At 52.3% G+C, this 16,749-nt stretch overlaps 1 protein-coding gene across 2 annotated transcripts; it reads right to left on the reverse strand.

The window, feature by feature from the left end:
- Positions 1-7,511: 7,511 nt before the first annotated feature.
- On the reverse strand, positions 7,512-16,743 carry ZNF623 (zinc finger protein 623). 2 transcript variants are annotated; one of them, XM_014589172.1, is made up of 3 exons: positions 16,428-16,743; positions 16,171-16,305; positions 7,512-9,733 (listed from the first exon to the last, which is right to left on the reverse strand). In XM_014589172.1, the coding sequence occupies exon 3, from the start codon at positions 9,634-9,636 to the stop codon at positions 8,149-8,151; it is 1,488 nt and encodes a 495-aa protein (XP_014444658.1). In that variant the 5' UTR covers positions 9,637-9,733; positions 16,171-16,305; positions 16,428-16,743; the 3' UTR covers positions 7,512-8,148. The 2 variants fall into 2 exon arrangements, with proteins under 2 accessions (XP_014444658.1, XP_006152130.2); XM_006152068.2 differs by lacking the exon at positions 16,171-16,305.
- Positions 16,744-16,749: the final 6 nt, after the last annotated feature.

The following is a 16,749-nucleotide window of genomic DNA, read 5'->3' on the forward strand; positions in this document are numbered from 1 at the left end:
CATCCCCGCTGCAGGGGGGGGGGGTTTCTCACTTTCTGTCTCTCTGTCTCTCTCTTTCTGGTGAGCATACGTGCCCTATAGCAAAAACTTCTCCAAAAAAAAAAAAAGAAAAGAAGAAAAAAAGAGAAAAACAAACAAGCAAGACAGAGGAAACCTTCATCAAGCAGCAAGATAACCTGAAGTGCAGGAGGGACTACAGCTCAGCCCTGGACTGAGCCCTCACAGCTCCGTGGGACAGCTATGACTTCGCGGGACACACGGAGACCTGTGGGGTAGGCAGAGGCTGCCTCTTCCCTGTCACACGCCTGTGCTGACACACCATGCACCCTGCTCTGAGTCTCACTCACACTCACCATTTTGGGGCATGCCAACTCCCAAGGCTCCAGTTGACAGAGCTGATGCAGGCAGCTTCCAGGGACAGTGGTGGCCCTGATACATCAGTTCCTCAGCAACCCCACCATCCAGCCCATGGCTCCCGCAGCTGCCATGAGACCTGGAAGGGCCCCAGCACGTGGTGGCTGCTGTCAGGCTTCATCCTACCATAGGAGACCCCTAAGGCAGGGGTCCAGGGCTGAGCTGGCGTCCTGGCCAGCAGGCCCAGGCTGAAGGCCTGCTCGGCTGCAAAACTGAACCACGGCACACAAAGCCACGTGACTGACCGTAGGCTGAGGTTCTGGGCCCAGGCGGGCGTGTGCACGTGCCCAGGTTCTGAGGAGCCAGGCTGCTAGGGACAGAGGACCATGACCTGAACTGCAGTCAACTACGTGAGAGTCCACCAACATAACCATTACATCATCTGCTGATCCTCACAGAATGGGGTTTTTAAAAATTATTTTATTTAACTTTATTTATTCATTTATTTTATTTTAATTTGACCAGAGAGGGAGAGAGAGAGAGAAAGCAAGCTGCCAGGGCAGGGACTTGAACCATGATGTGGGAGTCCAGCACCCATAACCACCACAACACCTGCTGGCCCCTATTTATTTATTTTTAATTTGACCAGAGAGGGACAGAGTGTAAGCGAAACAGAGAGAAAGCGAAAAAGCAAGCCACCATGTCTGGGACTCAAACCATACTCAGTCACATGGAAGTCCAGCACCCATAACCACCACACCACCTGCCAGCCCCACCACAGAAAAGTCCAGGTGGAAGGAAGTTTGGCCACACCTCCCACCCCCAAGAATGCAGAGGTGTTGGTGCCCATCCCCCTTGCGGCCTGTGCTGATTGTGGGGACAGCAGAGGATGGCGACCTTTGCTAGACTAGGCCAGTGTGCCCATGTGATGTGGCTGGAGGCCCTGGTAGAGAACATTACTTTCAAAACTGTTAGGAGGAGGGCCAGCAGGTGGTGTGGTTAAGGCACTGGACTCCCACACGGCCGAACACGGTTCAAGACCTGGACCTGGAGGCTTGCTTTTTCACTTTCCCTGTCTCTCTGGTGAGTACATGTATCCTATAGAAAAGTTTTAAAAATAATAAATAACACTTACGAAAGAAAGAAAGAAACTCTCAGGAAGAGGAAAGCAGCAGTTAGGGCTGGCTCCACGACAGTGATGATATGCTGCTTTGGAAGCTGCATGCCACATGAACTCGTTTTGGATCCCGGGGTTATGGCCTAAGGCAAGCAGGGAGCATGCTCGAGGGCCCAAGATCCAGCGGCCAGCCGGCTGGAAGGGAACCATAACGCGGCTGGGCCCCGTGGAGGGTGCTCGGCTCGCACATGCACAGGCTCTATCATGAACTTACTGATTTTCGTTTGCTATAGGGCCCGTGGGCTTGCCAAAGACAAAGGGCAAGTGAGAAACCACCCCAATGGGGGCTGGCTGCACTGCTGTCCCTTCTCCATTCTCCTCTCAGGGTTTTGGGTATGCACATACACATACCTGGTGTGTTTTTCAAGCTGCTGGGTCTGAGATTCAGACTACCCATTCAGCCACATGGGATCCAGCCACCTTAACCTCCACACTGTCTGCTGGCCCAAAAGCATTTTTTTTAAGAATTTTTTTATTTAACTGTATTTATTTATCTATTTTCTTTTTCTGGAGAGGTTTTAGCTATAGGGCGTGTGCGCTCACCAGAAAGACAGAGAGAGACAGAGACAGAAAGCGAGAAATCTCCCCCCAGGGAGGATGGCCATGCTGCAATCCCTTCTCCTCCATTCTCCTTTCGGGATCTTGGGCATGCACGCACACACACCCAGCATAAGTTTAAGCCACCGGGTCCGGGACTCGAACTGCGGTCGACTACATGGGAATCCAGTGACATAACCATTACACTAACTGCTGATCCTTTCATTTATTTTTAATTTGACCAGAGAAGGCCACAGAAAAAGAGAGAGGGAAAGTGAGAAAGCAAGCTGCCAGGTCTGGGACTTGAACTGCAGTTGGCCATGTGTGAATCCAGTGCCCTTAACCACCATACCACCTACTGACCCCCCAAAAGCATTTTTGTAAATTAAAAAAATTTTTAAAAAAGTGGAGCCAGCAGGTGGCGTGATGGTTACAGGCACTGGGCTCCCATATGGCTGACCACGGTTCAAGTCCTGAAACTGGTGGCTTGCTTTCTCACTTTCCTTTCGTGTCTCTCTCTGATCAAACTGGAAAATACTACTACTACTAAATATTTTTAAAATACTTAAATTCTTAAAAAAAAAAAAAAAAAAAAAAAGGTGCATCTCAATTTGGGCGGGCAGTGGCGTCTGATAATGGCCTTGCTGCGGAGCTGGCCAAGGCAGCTGTCGAGCCACAATCCAAGTCCTGGTCACTGGGACGTCCCACCAGCAAGACGCCAGCCCTGGGCTTGGCGACTTAATGCTAACTGGACTTGCAAAGGGGGACACGTGATCTGGATGGCCGCAGGACACAGCTTCAGAGGGCAGAGGCAGCCCTGCAAGGACCCGAGGCCTGGCAGCAGGCCATCTTTGGACTGGCAACCTGCAGTGTGCTGCATTCCCGACTGAGCCGTGGGTTCCAAGCAGCACGCTCTGCGTCTGGCGGGCAGCTCTGCGCCTGGCGGGCGGCCCTGCGCCTTCGCCAAGTAGGTCAGAAGCCCTCCATTTCCAGCACTGCCCATAGCAACAGGGGCCCTGAGGCAAGACTGGGTCATCCACCTGCAAGACCCCGGTGCCAAGGAATCCATGGTGAAGACCCGGCGAGGTCTCTGATAAGCCTTCTGAGATGCGCAGCACACGGAAGGAAATGAGCTCAGGTAGGGAAGAAACAGATGCTTCAGCGAAGTAGAAAACACAGAACAATGGAGGAAGCCGCAGGAAGCAAAAGCTGGCTCTCCTGGAAAAGCGGTAACACTGGGAGATCTCCAGTAGACCTGCTCAGGGAAACAGGAGACCCTGGCCACTCATGCCAGGAAGAGACTGACATTGCTCTAAATGTGAAAATGGAATGTGTCTGAATACAGCGCAGGCAGCTGGTGATGTGAAGGCAGCTGGATCCTACATTGCCAAGTGCACGGTTCAAGTCCCAGACCTGGCAGCTTGCTTTCTCACTTTCTCCTTTTTTTTTTTTTTTTTTTGAGAGATTTTTCGCTATAGGGAGCGTGCGCTTGCCAGACAGAGAGACAGAGAGGCAGAAAGCAAGAAATCACCCCCCAGAGGGGATGGCCATGCCGCAATCCCTTCTCCTCTTCTCCTCTCAGGATCCTAGGCACACACACACGCGCCTGGCGTGGGTTTTAAGCCACCGGGTCCGGGACGCGAACTGCGGTCGACTGCGTGGGAGTCCAGTGACATAGCCCTTATGCTAACTGCTGGTTCCCTTTCTCCCTCTCTTTTACTCTGTCCCTCTCTGGTCACATTTAAATAAATAAATAGAGTAATAAAGTAATGTAGTAAAAAAATCCTTTAAAAAAAAAATCGAGGGACCAGCAGTTAGCGTAATGGCTATGTCACTGAACTCCCATGTAGTCAACCACGGTTCCCGGACCCAGTGGCTTAAACTCATGCCAGGCTCATGTGTGCACATGCCCAAGATCCCAAAAGGAGAATGGAGAAGGGATTGTGGCATGGCCATTCCCCCTGGAGGGTGATTTTTCACTTTCTGGCGAGCGCATGCGCCCTATAGCAAAAAACCTCTTTAAAAAAAAAAAAAAAACTAATAAAAATTAAAAATTACCTTTTATTAAAAAAAAAAAAAAAGAAATTGAATTTATAGTTTTAAAAACCTCATGTGATCCAGCAGTTGACGTAATGGCTATGTCACTGTACTCCCACATAGTCAACTACAGTTCCAAGTCCCGGACCCTGTGGCTTAAAGTCATTCCAGGCGCATGTGCATGTGTGCACAAGTTCCCGAGAGGAGAATGGAGAAGGGATTGCAGGGTGGCAATCCCCCCTGGAGGGTGATTTCTCACTTTCTGTCTCTGTCTCTCTTGCAAGCGCACATGCCCTATAGCAAAAATCTCTCCAAAAACAAACAAAACCTTTTGTGAGGCTAGCCGGTGGTGGGGTTATGGTGGCTGGATCCCACATGCCAGACTGCAGTTTGAGTCCTGGACCCACAGATTGAGAAACAGCCAGGTGCATGCACCTGTGTGTCCAAAATCCCAAGACAAGGGGACCAGCAGGTGGCATAATGGTTACATCGCTGGACTCAACCAAAGTTTGAGTTCCAGACCTGGCAGCTTAAAACTCACACTAGGCACATGGGTGAAAATGCCCAAAATCTCGAGAATGGAAGAGAAGGGACTGTGGCATGGCCATCTCCCATGGTGGTGTGTAGGGGGGTGATTTCTCCCTTCCTGTCTATCTCTCTGGCAAGCAAAAATCTCTCTTAAAAACAAACAAACAAACAAAAAAACGAGAAGAATGAAGGGACCATAGCGTAGCTATCCCCATTTTCTCTTTCCCCCTCTTTTCCTTCTCTCTGGCAAGTGCACATGCCCTATTCCAAATACAAGGATATACTCTCAGTACGTCTAACAGAAATTGAACAAGAGGGGCCAGCAGGTGGTGTGGTGGTGAAGGTGCTGGACACTCCAACATGGCTGACCATAGTTCAAGTCCTGGACCTGGTGGCTTGCTTTCTCACTTTCCCTCTCTCTCTCTGTGTCTCTCTCTGGTCAAATTAAAATAAATGAATGAATAAACAAATAAATAAATATTTTTTAAAAATTGAATGATGAGAACCAGCAGTTAGCGTAATGGCCATGTCGCTGGACTCCCACGTAGTCGACCATGGTTCACGTCCCAGACCCGGTGGCTTAAAACTCACGTCGGGCGCGTATGCGTGCGTGCCCCAGATCCCGAGAGGAGAATGGAGGAGAAGGGATTGCGGCGTGACCATTCCCGCTGGGGGTTGATTTCTCGCTTTCTGTCTCTCTGTCTCTGTCTGGCGAGCGCACGCGCCCTATAGTGAAAACCTCTCAAAAAAAAAAAAAAAAAAAAGGAATGAGATACCCCCATCAGTGCAGTCGGACAAGAGAGAGGATCGAAGCCCACATAAATGGGAAGGGAGAAGTAAAACCCTTTATGGGTAGATGACCTATTGTCTATGTAGGAAATGTATAGAATCAAGTCTGACTGTCGTGGCAGCTGCCTGAATGGATTGAGACTTATTGCCAGGATTAAAGTCCTATGTATCTGTCCAAGAGAAATAAAGACGCATCTGCAAATAAATGCTTCTACACAAATCTCATAGCAGTTTTATTTTTAAGAGTCCAAACTGGAAACCCAACTGTCCATCAGCAGGTGGATAAATGACGGTTTGTCGAGACAATGGAACACTACTACAGACACACAGACAACGCAATTGAGTCTAGAGACATGCCACCATGAAGAGGTCAGATATGAGCACTCACTATAGGCTTTATTTATAGAGTTCTAGAACAGCGAGGCCGTCTGCACTGAGATGCAGTCGCCCATGGCCAGCGTGAGGCTAACTAGAAAGGCAGGGGACGGTTCGTGGCGATGGAACCTCTCCTGTTCTTGATTGTGGTGGTCACACAGCTGTGTGGACTTCACAAAACTGTGCGCTTAACATAGGTGTCTCACTGCATGGAAATCGAGCCCCGATGGCCAACTGAAGCGACCTAGTACCATCTGCTTCTGCGCTATCTGGAACATCTTAGTCCTGGCCAATTTGTCAGAGAATGACATATCCCATCCTTCTTGAATTACCTGTCCCCGAGGCTCCTAAGGCTACTGGAATATGTTGAGGATTCAAAATGTGTCCTCGTGGGACCAGCAGATGGTGTAGCTGGGCACGTGGGTGTGCGTGCCCAGAATCCTGAAAGGACAATGGAGAAAGGCCGCTGGGCTCCAGTGTAGTCGACCACAGTTCGACCTGGACCCAGTGGCTTAAAACTCACACTGGCCACATTTCTGTGTGTGCCCAAAATCCCGAGAGGGATCGTGCATGGCCATCCCCCAACCCAGGGTGGGGGGTGATTTCTCACTGTCTCTTTCTCTCTGGTGAGCCCACATGCCCTATAACAAGAATCTTCTCTAAACAAGTAAACAAAAGCACCATTGTGGAAAAGAGCTTATCACTTCAAAACTGGTTGTTTTAGTTGGTGTTCAGATAAAAGGTCAGAGAGGAGACCAGCGGTGTTGCATCTGTCTCTCTCGAACAGGCCCCTAAGGAGCAGCCTGCCAGGTGCCTATCTGCACACCCCTCTAGATTGTTCTTCCTTCCCTCACTGGCCTCACTAGCCAGGAAAGGTCACCTCTTCTGCACTGCGCCCTGGTCCTCAGAGCCTATGCATGTCTCCTGGCCACACTCCCACACAGCAGAGACACCCATCTTCACACCAGCCTCACTGTCCTGGGGCCTTCCTGCTACTGCAGGCTCAGCTTGAGGACTGCAGGTCCAGCCTGTTTCCCCAGTACTCAGAACCTCCTCATATACATCAAACATGTGAGCCAAGGAGCAGGGAACTTAAAAGGGGCGTGGCAGTCCTGGAATTGCCAGGACTGAAGGAACTCTGGCGCCCCAGGACAGCCCTCTCTGCGTGGGCTGCACTCTCGGACAAGAAGGCAGTGGGCAGTGCTGCGGGCAGTGTGCCTGGCAGGGTCAACTGAACGGGCTGCTGCCTGCGGCTTCTGAGCTAAGCAGGGCCAAGACTAAGACAGGCTCTACTGAAGGCGCGTTCCAGGACCGCAACAGCCCTCACCAGGGCTGAACAGCAGAGTAGAAGTGACAAGGGGGAAACCCAGCACAGACGCCAAGTAACGCCAAGTTCTGTGAACTGAGCACTCAGGGCCGCAGCTCACCTCTGGAGACCTCCCTGGACATGCCAGGCAGGCACCCACGTCCATGACCTGGGGACGGCTTAGCTGTGGGTGGATCATGGCATGAACACTCTGGTGGGAACACCTGCCTCTCTGTCTCTTTCTCCTACCTCTCTCTTGTTCATGGGAGAAATCAACTATTTTTAAGCCACCAAGTCCAGGACTTGAACCATATAGCCGGCCATATGGAATCTAGCCACCTTAAACACCATGCCACCAGCTGTCCCCTAAAAAAATTTTTTTAAAGGACAAAGCAAAAGAGACGCCAATTGCAAGACTTAGGTGTGGCTTTTATTGCCTTGTGCTAGACACCGGGCCACGTGAGCCCCTCGGTGCGCAATGGGAGCCCAGGCACGGCAGGAGCAGGGAGGGCGACCTCGCCAAGCCTGAGGGACATGTTCTCAGGCACCGCAAGCAGGGACCCTTCACACAGCGAGGCAGGAGGCCAGAGCACAGGCCGGCTGGTCAGCAGCAGGAGGCGAGGCTTGTGGGGTGGAGTGCCAGGGATGTGGATAGTGGGGACTGACCGCACAGGACAGCACCCTTCTCCAACCTGGCAGGTCCATGCTTGCAACACAACACGCCTTTACATAGTAAAACACGCAGTTCTGCTTTAAAAGGGACTAACTCAAAGACAGGCTGTGATTGTGAATAAAGTACAGAAACTGTCTCTCTTCTCGAGACGTCTCCCATACCCACCCTCAGCGTCCGCTCAGTCAGCCGTGAGGTCCCAGGGCGAGGTCCCGGGGCCATCACAGCTGAGGAAGAGGACAGCCGGGCAGGCTGCAGGGTGAGAGTCGGCAGGCAGCCCATACCCAGAGCAGCCCCATTGGAATCTCAGAAGCCTCAGGGATCCACATCCCACCCATTTCCAAACCTCACTGGTGGAGCCAGAGCGTAACCACCTCACAGGTTACCCGCATGCTTCCCCTCACCTCCAGACTGCTCGCCCAGAGGCATGGGGGTCGTGCTGGGAGAGGGCCTCTCCCCGCCCTGTCCACTGCGTTTATAGGCAGGGCTTGAGCTGAGGGCCTCCCCGAGCTGACCACACTCATGCAGCTTCTCCCCTGTGTGAACCTTCTGGTGCTGGAGGAAGTTGGACCTCTGGATAAAGCCCTTCCCGCAGTGACTGCACACGTAGGGCTTCTCCCCGGTGTGGGTGATCTGATGGAGCAGCAGCTTGGAGCTCTGGATAAAGGCCTTTCCGCAGTCCTTGCACTCAAAAGGCCTGTCCCCGGAGTGAATTTTCTGGTGCTCGGTGAGGTGCGCTTTCTGGAGGAATGCTTTCCCGCACTCCTTACACTCGTACACCCGCTCTCCGGTGTGGATCTTCTGGTGCCGGATGAGGTAGGAGCTGAGGAAGAAGGCCTTCCCACACTCACCACACTCGTACAGCTTCTCCCCTGTGTGGATCCGCTGGTGCTGGGTGAAGTTGGACGTCTGGCTGAACGGCTTCCCGCACTCGTTGCACACGTAGGGCCTCTCCCCGGTGTGGATGCGCTGGTGCGGGATCAGCTTCGAGCTGCGGATGAAGGCCTTCCCGCACTCACCACACTCGAAGGGCCTCTCCCCCGTGTGGATCCGCTGGTGCTCAATCAGGTCTGAGCGGTGGCGGAAGGCCTTGCCGCACTCGCTGCACTCGTACTGCCTCACCTCTGTGTGGACCTGGTAGTGCCGGATGAGGCTGGAGCTCCGGATGAATGCCTTCCCGCACTCGTTGCACTCGTAGGGCCGCTCCCCCGTGTGGATCCGCTGGTGGCGGATGAGCAAGGAGCTCTGGCTGAAGCCCTTTCCACACTCTTTGCATTCAAAAGGCCTCTCCCTGGTGTGAACACGCTGGTGCCGAAGCAGGTCCGAGCTGTGACAGAAGGCTTTCCCACACTGAGCACATTTGAAGGGCTTCCCTCCTGGGCGTCCGCGCTGGTGCTCAGAGAGTCCCGCGCAGTGGGCAAAATCCATCCCACACTCCCTGCATGCGTACAGCCTCCCCCCGCCGTGCGGGCTCCGGTGCTCAGTGAGCTGTGGGCCCTGACCAAGTCCCCTCCCACTCTGGTCACACTCGTAAGGACTCTCGCCAGCATGAGAAATCCGATGCCTAACTAGGCCTGAATCCAGCGGGCAACCTGTGCCGTGAAGGTCCCCAGGATGGGCCTCCCCCGAGACAAGCTCTCCCGGAAGCAGGAGCGGGTCTGAGCCGAGCACAGGGCTTCTTCCTGCCTGGCCGCATACCTGTGCAGCTGCTCCTGTTTGGATTCTCCAGTGGCTCACGGTCACCTGCTTGAAGCTCCCCTCTTCAAAGGGGCAACTCCGCAGGTTGTGCCGTTCTTCATCCTCCAATGGGTCCCCTATGCTGGGTTCCAAGACCTGCGCAGGCCCAGGAGAGGGCGGCTCCATCACTGTGGGTTGGTCTGACACTGTTCCACACAAGTTTTCATCCTCAGAAAGTATGGCCTCGGAGTCACCGTCTTGTTTCCAATTCCTACACTAAAATCTGAAATAAAAGGACAAGATCCCCTTTGTTAAGAGACAGCACAGTTGAAGCCAGCAGCTGTAAGACTCACGTCTCATGCGGAGAAAGGAGAGGCCAGCACTCCCGCCTGACTCCAGACCCAGAGAGCTGCCACTCTCTCCAGCACACAGGGAGGCTCTGTGGGGCCCCACACCTGACTTTGAGACAAGCTGCCCCAAGGTGCACTCCTCTGACGCTCAGTGAGTCCCACAGGGGATGGGCTGGATGCCATTAAACACTGAGACAGCACGGCCGAGGAAGCACGCCCACACAGCAGCCCTGTACCTTCTCGCCCTCCCTACGCCAGGCTCATGCCGGTCTGTGGGGGAGACACCAGCTTGGCTAAACCTGCTGGCTTCTGCTCTGAGTTCACTTTCCTGCTCACGGGGCCAGGGCTGTGTGGCTCCCACACTGCGTAACTCTCCCCAACACTCTCCTGCCTTGTCCTCCCTTTGTAGATGTCCAAAACCCACCTCCCTCAGTTCTGGGCTTTACCTCTCCTTTCAGGATAAAAACAGGACGAGAAAGTCCACTTCCTCCCTTGGCCCCCAGCCGGCCCCTCTGGGCCCAGCCTCTGCCCACCCTCTGGTTCTGTGAGTCCACTAGTCAGTCAACAGTGAGACTGCTCTGGATTCACCTCTGCAATGCAAGGACCTCAAAGGAGCCGTCCTCCCGTCTGCTCAGTCATGAGGCCTCACCCCTGCCACCTTTCCCACCATAATGCCCGACCTCTATCCTCAGAAAGGAGGGATGGGCTGCCATGATGACAGGCCTGGGGAGGAGTGGGGCTCGACCCAGCCTTGTGCCCTCTGTGAGCCAGCCGTCTCCAGGGCACACACCCGCTCTGCACTTGGCCACAGAGCTCCATAGGGCAGCCTGACAGGAGGGCCTCGGTGGACGGCCCTCGGTGGACGGCCCTCGGTCTGCGGGAGCATCACGTGGCCAGCACGGAGGTGACCATGCCTTACACCTCTGTCCCAGCTGGCGCAGAACTCGGGACGGGAGAGGTCACTGCTCTCAGGATGAGAAGGACCGAGAAGCTGACACCCATAGCAGGGGGCACTAAGGTTCAAACCAGGTCTGGCCGCCCCAGCACCCATTTCCCCCCTGAAGGACTTTCTCACCCAATGAATGTTCACAGAGTATTGTGCTTAATGATCCACTGGGATTCTTATTATATAAGAAAACTTACAAACCCCTGGGACCAGCAGTTGGCATAATGGCTATGTCGCTGGACTCCCATTTAGTCCGCGGTTTGAGTCCCAGACCTGGTGGCTTAAACTCACACTGGGTGCGTGTGTGTGCGTGCCCAAAATCTCGAGAGGAGAATGGAGAGAAGGGATTGTGGCGTTGCTATCCCCCCTGGGGGGTGATTTCTCTCTTTCTGTCTCTTTGTCTTTCATGAGTGCACAAGCCTTATAGCAAAAACCTCTCTTAAAAAAAAAAAAAAGAAGAAGAAGAAAACTTACCAGCCCCATAACACAATGGTTAAGTGCTATGCATTGGGAGCCAAATCCCAAAAGGAACCATGGTTCGAATCCCAGCCCAGGCAGCTTGAAAAACACATCAGGTGGGAGCTGGGCAGGTGGCATGGTGATTGGAACACTGGACTCCCACATGGCTGACTGTGGTTCTATTCCTGGACCTGGCAGCTTGCTTTCTCCCTCTCCCTTTCTCTGTGCATCTCCCTCTGATTAAAATGAATAATAATAATTAAATAATTAATTTCAAAAAAATAAATAAAGAAAAACACATCGGGTGCGTGTGCGTGCACTCGAAACCCTGACAGAACCGCGAGATGGAAGAGAAGGGACTGAGGTGTGACCACGCCCCTTTGGGAAGTACCTGCTCCCTCTCCCTGTTTTTCTTCTCTCTGGTAAGAGCATGCACCCTCTAACAAAGGGGAAAAAAGGGGGTGGGGAGAGGTGCCAGCAGGTGGGATGGTGGTTAAGGCCCTGGACTTCCACATGGCTGACTGCGGTTCAAGTGCCGGACCTGGTGGCTTGCTTTCTGACATCTCCTTTCCCTTTCTGGTCAAAATAACAACAACAAATAAAGTTAAATAAATTTTTTTAGAAAAGGAAGGGGTGAGGGGTCAGCAGGTGGAGTGGTGGTTAAGGGCGCTGGACTCCCACTGCCCGACCATGGTTCGCGTCCTGGACCTGGTGGCATGCTTTCTCTTTCCTTCTCTCTCACTCTGTCCCTCTTTGGTCAAATTAAAAATAAATATAAAATAAAGTTAAATAAAATAATTTAAAAAAAAAAGAAAAGAAAAGGAAGGGGTGAAATGAGGATGTTGGTTTCCTGTCTGGGAGTCAATGCCACTCTTCTGACTCTCCTTTTCAGATAACTACTACAGCACCTGGGGACATACTTGCTCGAGGGCGTGTGTACTAGGGTGAGGGTCATGCACCAGCCCCGTCTCTTTCTCCATCCTGCTGGGACTTTGGGGACACATGCACACACACTATGCTCCTCACGCTTCTGGATCAGGAACTGAACTGCAATCGGACACGTGGGATCTGGCTCCCTTAACCACTAAGCTACAAGGCTGGCCCTCCTTCTGAGGGTATAGTGGTGAAGGCACTGGACCCCCACATGGCCAACTACTGTCTGAGTCCTGGACCTGGCAGCTTGCTTTCTCACTTTCCATTTCTCTCTCTCTGCCTCTTTCGGGTCAAACCGAATAATAATTAATTAATTAATTAATTAATTAATTTAATTAATAGTAGGCCAGAGGGTAACATAGTAGTTAAGGCATTGCACTTTCACATTGCTGACTATAGTTCAAGTCCCAGATCTAGTGGTTTTAAACTCATGCCAGACACATGTGTGGGCATTCTTAAAATCCCAAAAGGAGAATGGAGAAGGGATTTCATCCCCACTAAGGGGTGCTTTCTTACTTTCTGTCTCTCCTTTAAGTGCACATGCCCTATAGCAAAAATCACTCTCTAAATAAAGACAATAAATAAATAAGGGTCGGCAGGTGGCATGGTTTGTTAGGGGTGCTGGACTCCCACATGGTTCAAGTCCAAGACCTGGTGGCTTGCTCTCTCACTTTCTCTTTCTGTCTCACTCTGTCCCTCTCTGGCCAAATTTAAATAAATAAATTAAGTTAAATAGAAATAATTCTTTAAAAAATAATAATTCTTCTGAAAAAAGTCAAACATATTTGGCTAGCTGGTGACACAGTGGTTTAAGACAGTTGGATTCCACCTGACCAACTGCACGGTTTTTGTTTTTTGGGGGGGTTTTTTGAGAGTTTTTTTTTCCCTTTATTTTTATTTTTATTTTTTTATACATTCAATCAATCACATTATTATTTGTCTTACAAAATGGATATTTCAACAGGTGAATATTTCCCTCTAGTACAGTTGATAAAACTACAAAATATCTTCAACACATAATACCACATTTCTTTGTGCCATTAATGCTTTGCCTATTTTTCTTTTAAATGTCCTTCCTCAGACCCTCCTCTTTCACACACACTATATCTGGTATTTATATCTATATACTGTGTCCAATTGCACAGTTTAAGTCCCAGACCTGGTGGCCTGAAGAGTATGCCCGGCAAATTTATCTGCATACCCAAAATCCCGAGATCATGCCCCGGGAGGAACTCCCCAACCCTTGTCCCTCTCCATCGAGTACATGCGCCATCTGGCAAACTTTAAAAATAAAAAAACTCGGGGCCAGCAGTTAGCGTAACGGCTATGTCGCTGGACTCCCATGTAGTCGACCACGGTTTGAGTCCCGGACCCGGTAGCTTAAAACTCACGCTGGGCGCGTGTGTGTGCGTGCCCAAGATCCCAAGAGGAGAATGGAGGAGAAGGGATTGCGGTGTGGCCATCCCCCCTGGGGGGTGATTTCTCGCTTTCTATCTCTCTGTCTCTGTCTGGTGAGCGCACGCGTCCTATAGCAAAAACCTCTCCAAAAAAAAATTTTTTTTAAATAAAACAAAATTAAAAAACTCATAGGAAAGTGGAATCAAAGCAAGAGATTATCTTTAAAAACAAAATCAGGGCCAGCAGGTGGCATGGAGGTTACAGAGCTAGATCCCACATGGCCAGCTTCACGGTTCAAGTTCCTGACCTGGTGGCTTGAGAATCACACCAGGTAGGTGTGTGTGCATGTCCAAAATCCCAAGAGAAGAGTGGAGAAGGGATTGTGGCATGGCCATGGCCTGAGGGGGAAAGTTCTCACTTTCTCTCTCTTGTTCTCTGTGTTCTCTGGCAAACACAAGAACCCTATGGCAACACTATTTTTTTAAAAAAGAACGTATCTTGTTTTTTTTGTCTATTTTTTTTTGAGAGATTTTCGCTATAGGGCGCGTGCACTCGCCAGACAGACAGAGAGAGACAGAGAGACAGAAAGCGAGAAATCACCCCCCAGGGGGGATGGTCACGCCGCAATCCCTTCTCCTCCATTCTCCTCTCGGGATCTTGGGCACGCACGCACACATGCCCGGCGTGAGTTTTAAGCCACCGGGTCCGGGACGCGAACCGCGGTCGACTACGTGGGAGTCCAGCGACATAGCCATTACACTAACTACTGGTTCCCAAAAAGAACCTATCTTTTGAAGAAATACAAATCAAAATCAACAATCTTCAGTTTTCACTTAGCTCCCCTTTCTTTTGAGAGAAGGGTAGAGGGCATATGCACTCACCAGAGACAGAAAAAGACAATGAGAGAAAGTGAAAAATTACCCCCAGGGGGGATGGCCATGCTGCAATCCTTTCTCCATTCTCCTCTTCGGATTTTGGGCATGTATGCACACACACCTGGCATGAGTTTCAAGTCTCCGGGTCCAGGACTCGAACCATGGTTGAGTCTAGCACTTTAACAACTATGCCACCAGCTGGCTCCAAATCAATACTTTCACTTAAAGAAACCCGAATGAAATGTATAATGAAAGCAGCAATGTGCAAGGCCCCTGGGCCCACAGTACATCGGGCTGGCAGAGCATGTTCCCATTTTAGCAGCCAGAACTTGCTGGATGAAACCTCCACGGCACAGCCTCGAGGCACTGCTGCTGTGAGGCAGCAGCCATTGCCAGGTGATCTGCGTGGCCAGGGGTGGTACCCTGTGGACCTCAGCTCTGAGCCCTGCACTGGGGACTGGACACCATGCTGGGGCCTGCAGTTGGCTCACAAGCCAAAGGAAGCGTGGGGGGGGGAGGTTGCTTCCTGAGTGTCAGCCTACGGACAAGAGGAAGAAGCGCAACAGTGAGGCATTCAATCCGGGAGGACCCCCATCTTGGGGCCTGCCACCCTCAGAGCCTAGGCCACACCCTCGGCAGCAAGGGGCTGACGGCCTGGTGTGTGCCAGTCACAGTGCAGAGGCACTTCTTGGTCCCTTCTCTCTCTCTTTTTTAGATAGTTTGGTATAGAGCGTGTGCATTTGCTGAGGAGAAAGACAGAAAATGGAAAAGCACCCTCAGGGTACAAGGCCACACCACAATCCCTTCTCCTCCACTCTCTTCTTGGGATTTTGGATATGCGCACATACACCCAGCATATTTTTCATGCCACTGGGTCTAGGGCCCGAACTGCAGAGTCAGTCATATGGGATCCAGGGCCTTAATCTCCATGCCACTGGCCAGCCTCCAGTTCTTATTTTATTATTTATTGTTTTTAGAGGTTTTAGTCTTAGGGTGTGAGTGCTCACCAGAGAGAGAAGACAAAGTGAAAGAGAAAGTGAGAAATCACCCCCCAGAGGGGATGGCCACATCCTTCTCCATTCTCCTCTCAGGATCTTGGGCACGCACGCACATGCGCCCAGCGTGAGTTTAAGCCACGGGGTCTGGGACTCGGACCACAGTCGACTACATGGGAGTCCAGCAACATAACCATTACGCCATCTGCTGGTCCCCCACACCCTAGTTTCAAACCACAGGGTCCAGAACTTGAACCATGGGGGAATCCGGTGAAGTAACTGCTACGCCATCTGCTGGTCCCCACTTCTTTCCTATGGACTCCTCTCAGCAGTCCACAGGAGCCATCCCTGCAGGGAGGTGACCTGCTCAAGGCCAGAGAAGTGGAGCCAGCTGCTTCTTCACCCCCACCGCCTCCCAGCCCCCAGCATGCTGTTCTAGGGGACCTGCCCAAGGACCACATGGAGCTTCTCCTTTGTTCCTGTCAAGTCCAGTGTCCTTTCAATGGCCAGACCCGGCTGTGTCTGTGACAGCCCTTCCAACTGCTCCAGCGCCAGCAGCTACTTCCCCACCTCTCCTTCCACTCTGGCTCTGCCCTTTATCCTGCCATTCCCTAGCCCTCCCTGAGAGGCAGGACTGCATCCCGGTCACTGGGAAGGCTGGAGCAGTGCAGGCTCTGCAAATCCACTGACACTGTCGGAACGCGACCCAGTGGCAGGGACAAAGGCCGTCATCTCTGGACAGGGCAGACGTTTCTCTCACTCACCGAGACAAGCTCAGCGAAGATTCTGCTGCTACAGCGGGGAGATGAAGATGGGCTCCACAGCCTGCGGTATGAACACTGGTTCCCAGCTCGGTCCGCGGGCACTGGCAGCTCCTCAGGCCCCAGCAACCCTCCAGACTGTGACAACGTGAAGGGGGCAAAACACCTCGTCTGCACAGCGTCGGTTGCTGTATTAAAAGACTTCTAGGGAAACCTCCCGGCGAAAGCCAGGCCAGCGCCTCCGAACCACCTCTACGCACCTGGGAGTGCTCCTTCGGCCTGGGCCAGCAAGGTGGCCTCGGGCCCCAGGATGAAGCAACACAGCGGCAGAAACATCTGGGGCAGCGCTGCGTGCCTCTCACCTAATGTCCACGCCAGCTTGGAGGCCGAGGCCAGACGTCTTCGCCGGCGCTCTGCGGCCGGGCGTGTGGCCCTGGAAGCCGCGAAGGGCCGGGGATGAGGCGGAGAGGGGCCAACAGAAAGACGAGAATTCACCTTCGGGCCGCGCTGGGCTTGGCAAGGGCTAGCCGAGGCCCGGCGCCCGGAGCACGCTCCTCCCACCGCGCCGGCGAAGACCACAGA

The sequence above is a fragment of the Tupaia chinensis genome, unplaced genomic scaffold (genome assembly GCF_000334495.1).
Source record: "Tupaia chinensis unplaced genomic scaffold, TupChi_1.0 Scaffold000335_1, whole genome shotgun sequence".
Classification (NCBI taxonomy): domain Eukaryota; kingdom Metazoa; phylum Chordata; class Mammalia; order Scandentia; family Tupaiidae; genus Tupaia; species Tupaia belangeri.

Bases quoted from the DNA above. Each gene is read 5' to 3' on its own strand.
- ZNF623 (XM_006152068.2), bottom strand. From the start codon at position 9,636: ATGGAGCCGCCCTCTCCTGGGCCTGCGCAGGTCTTGGAACCCAGCATA.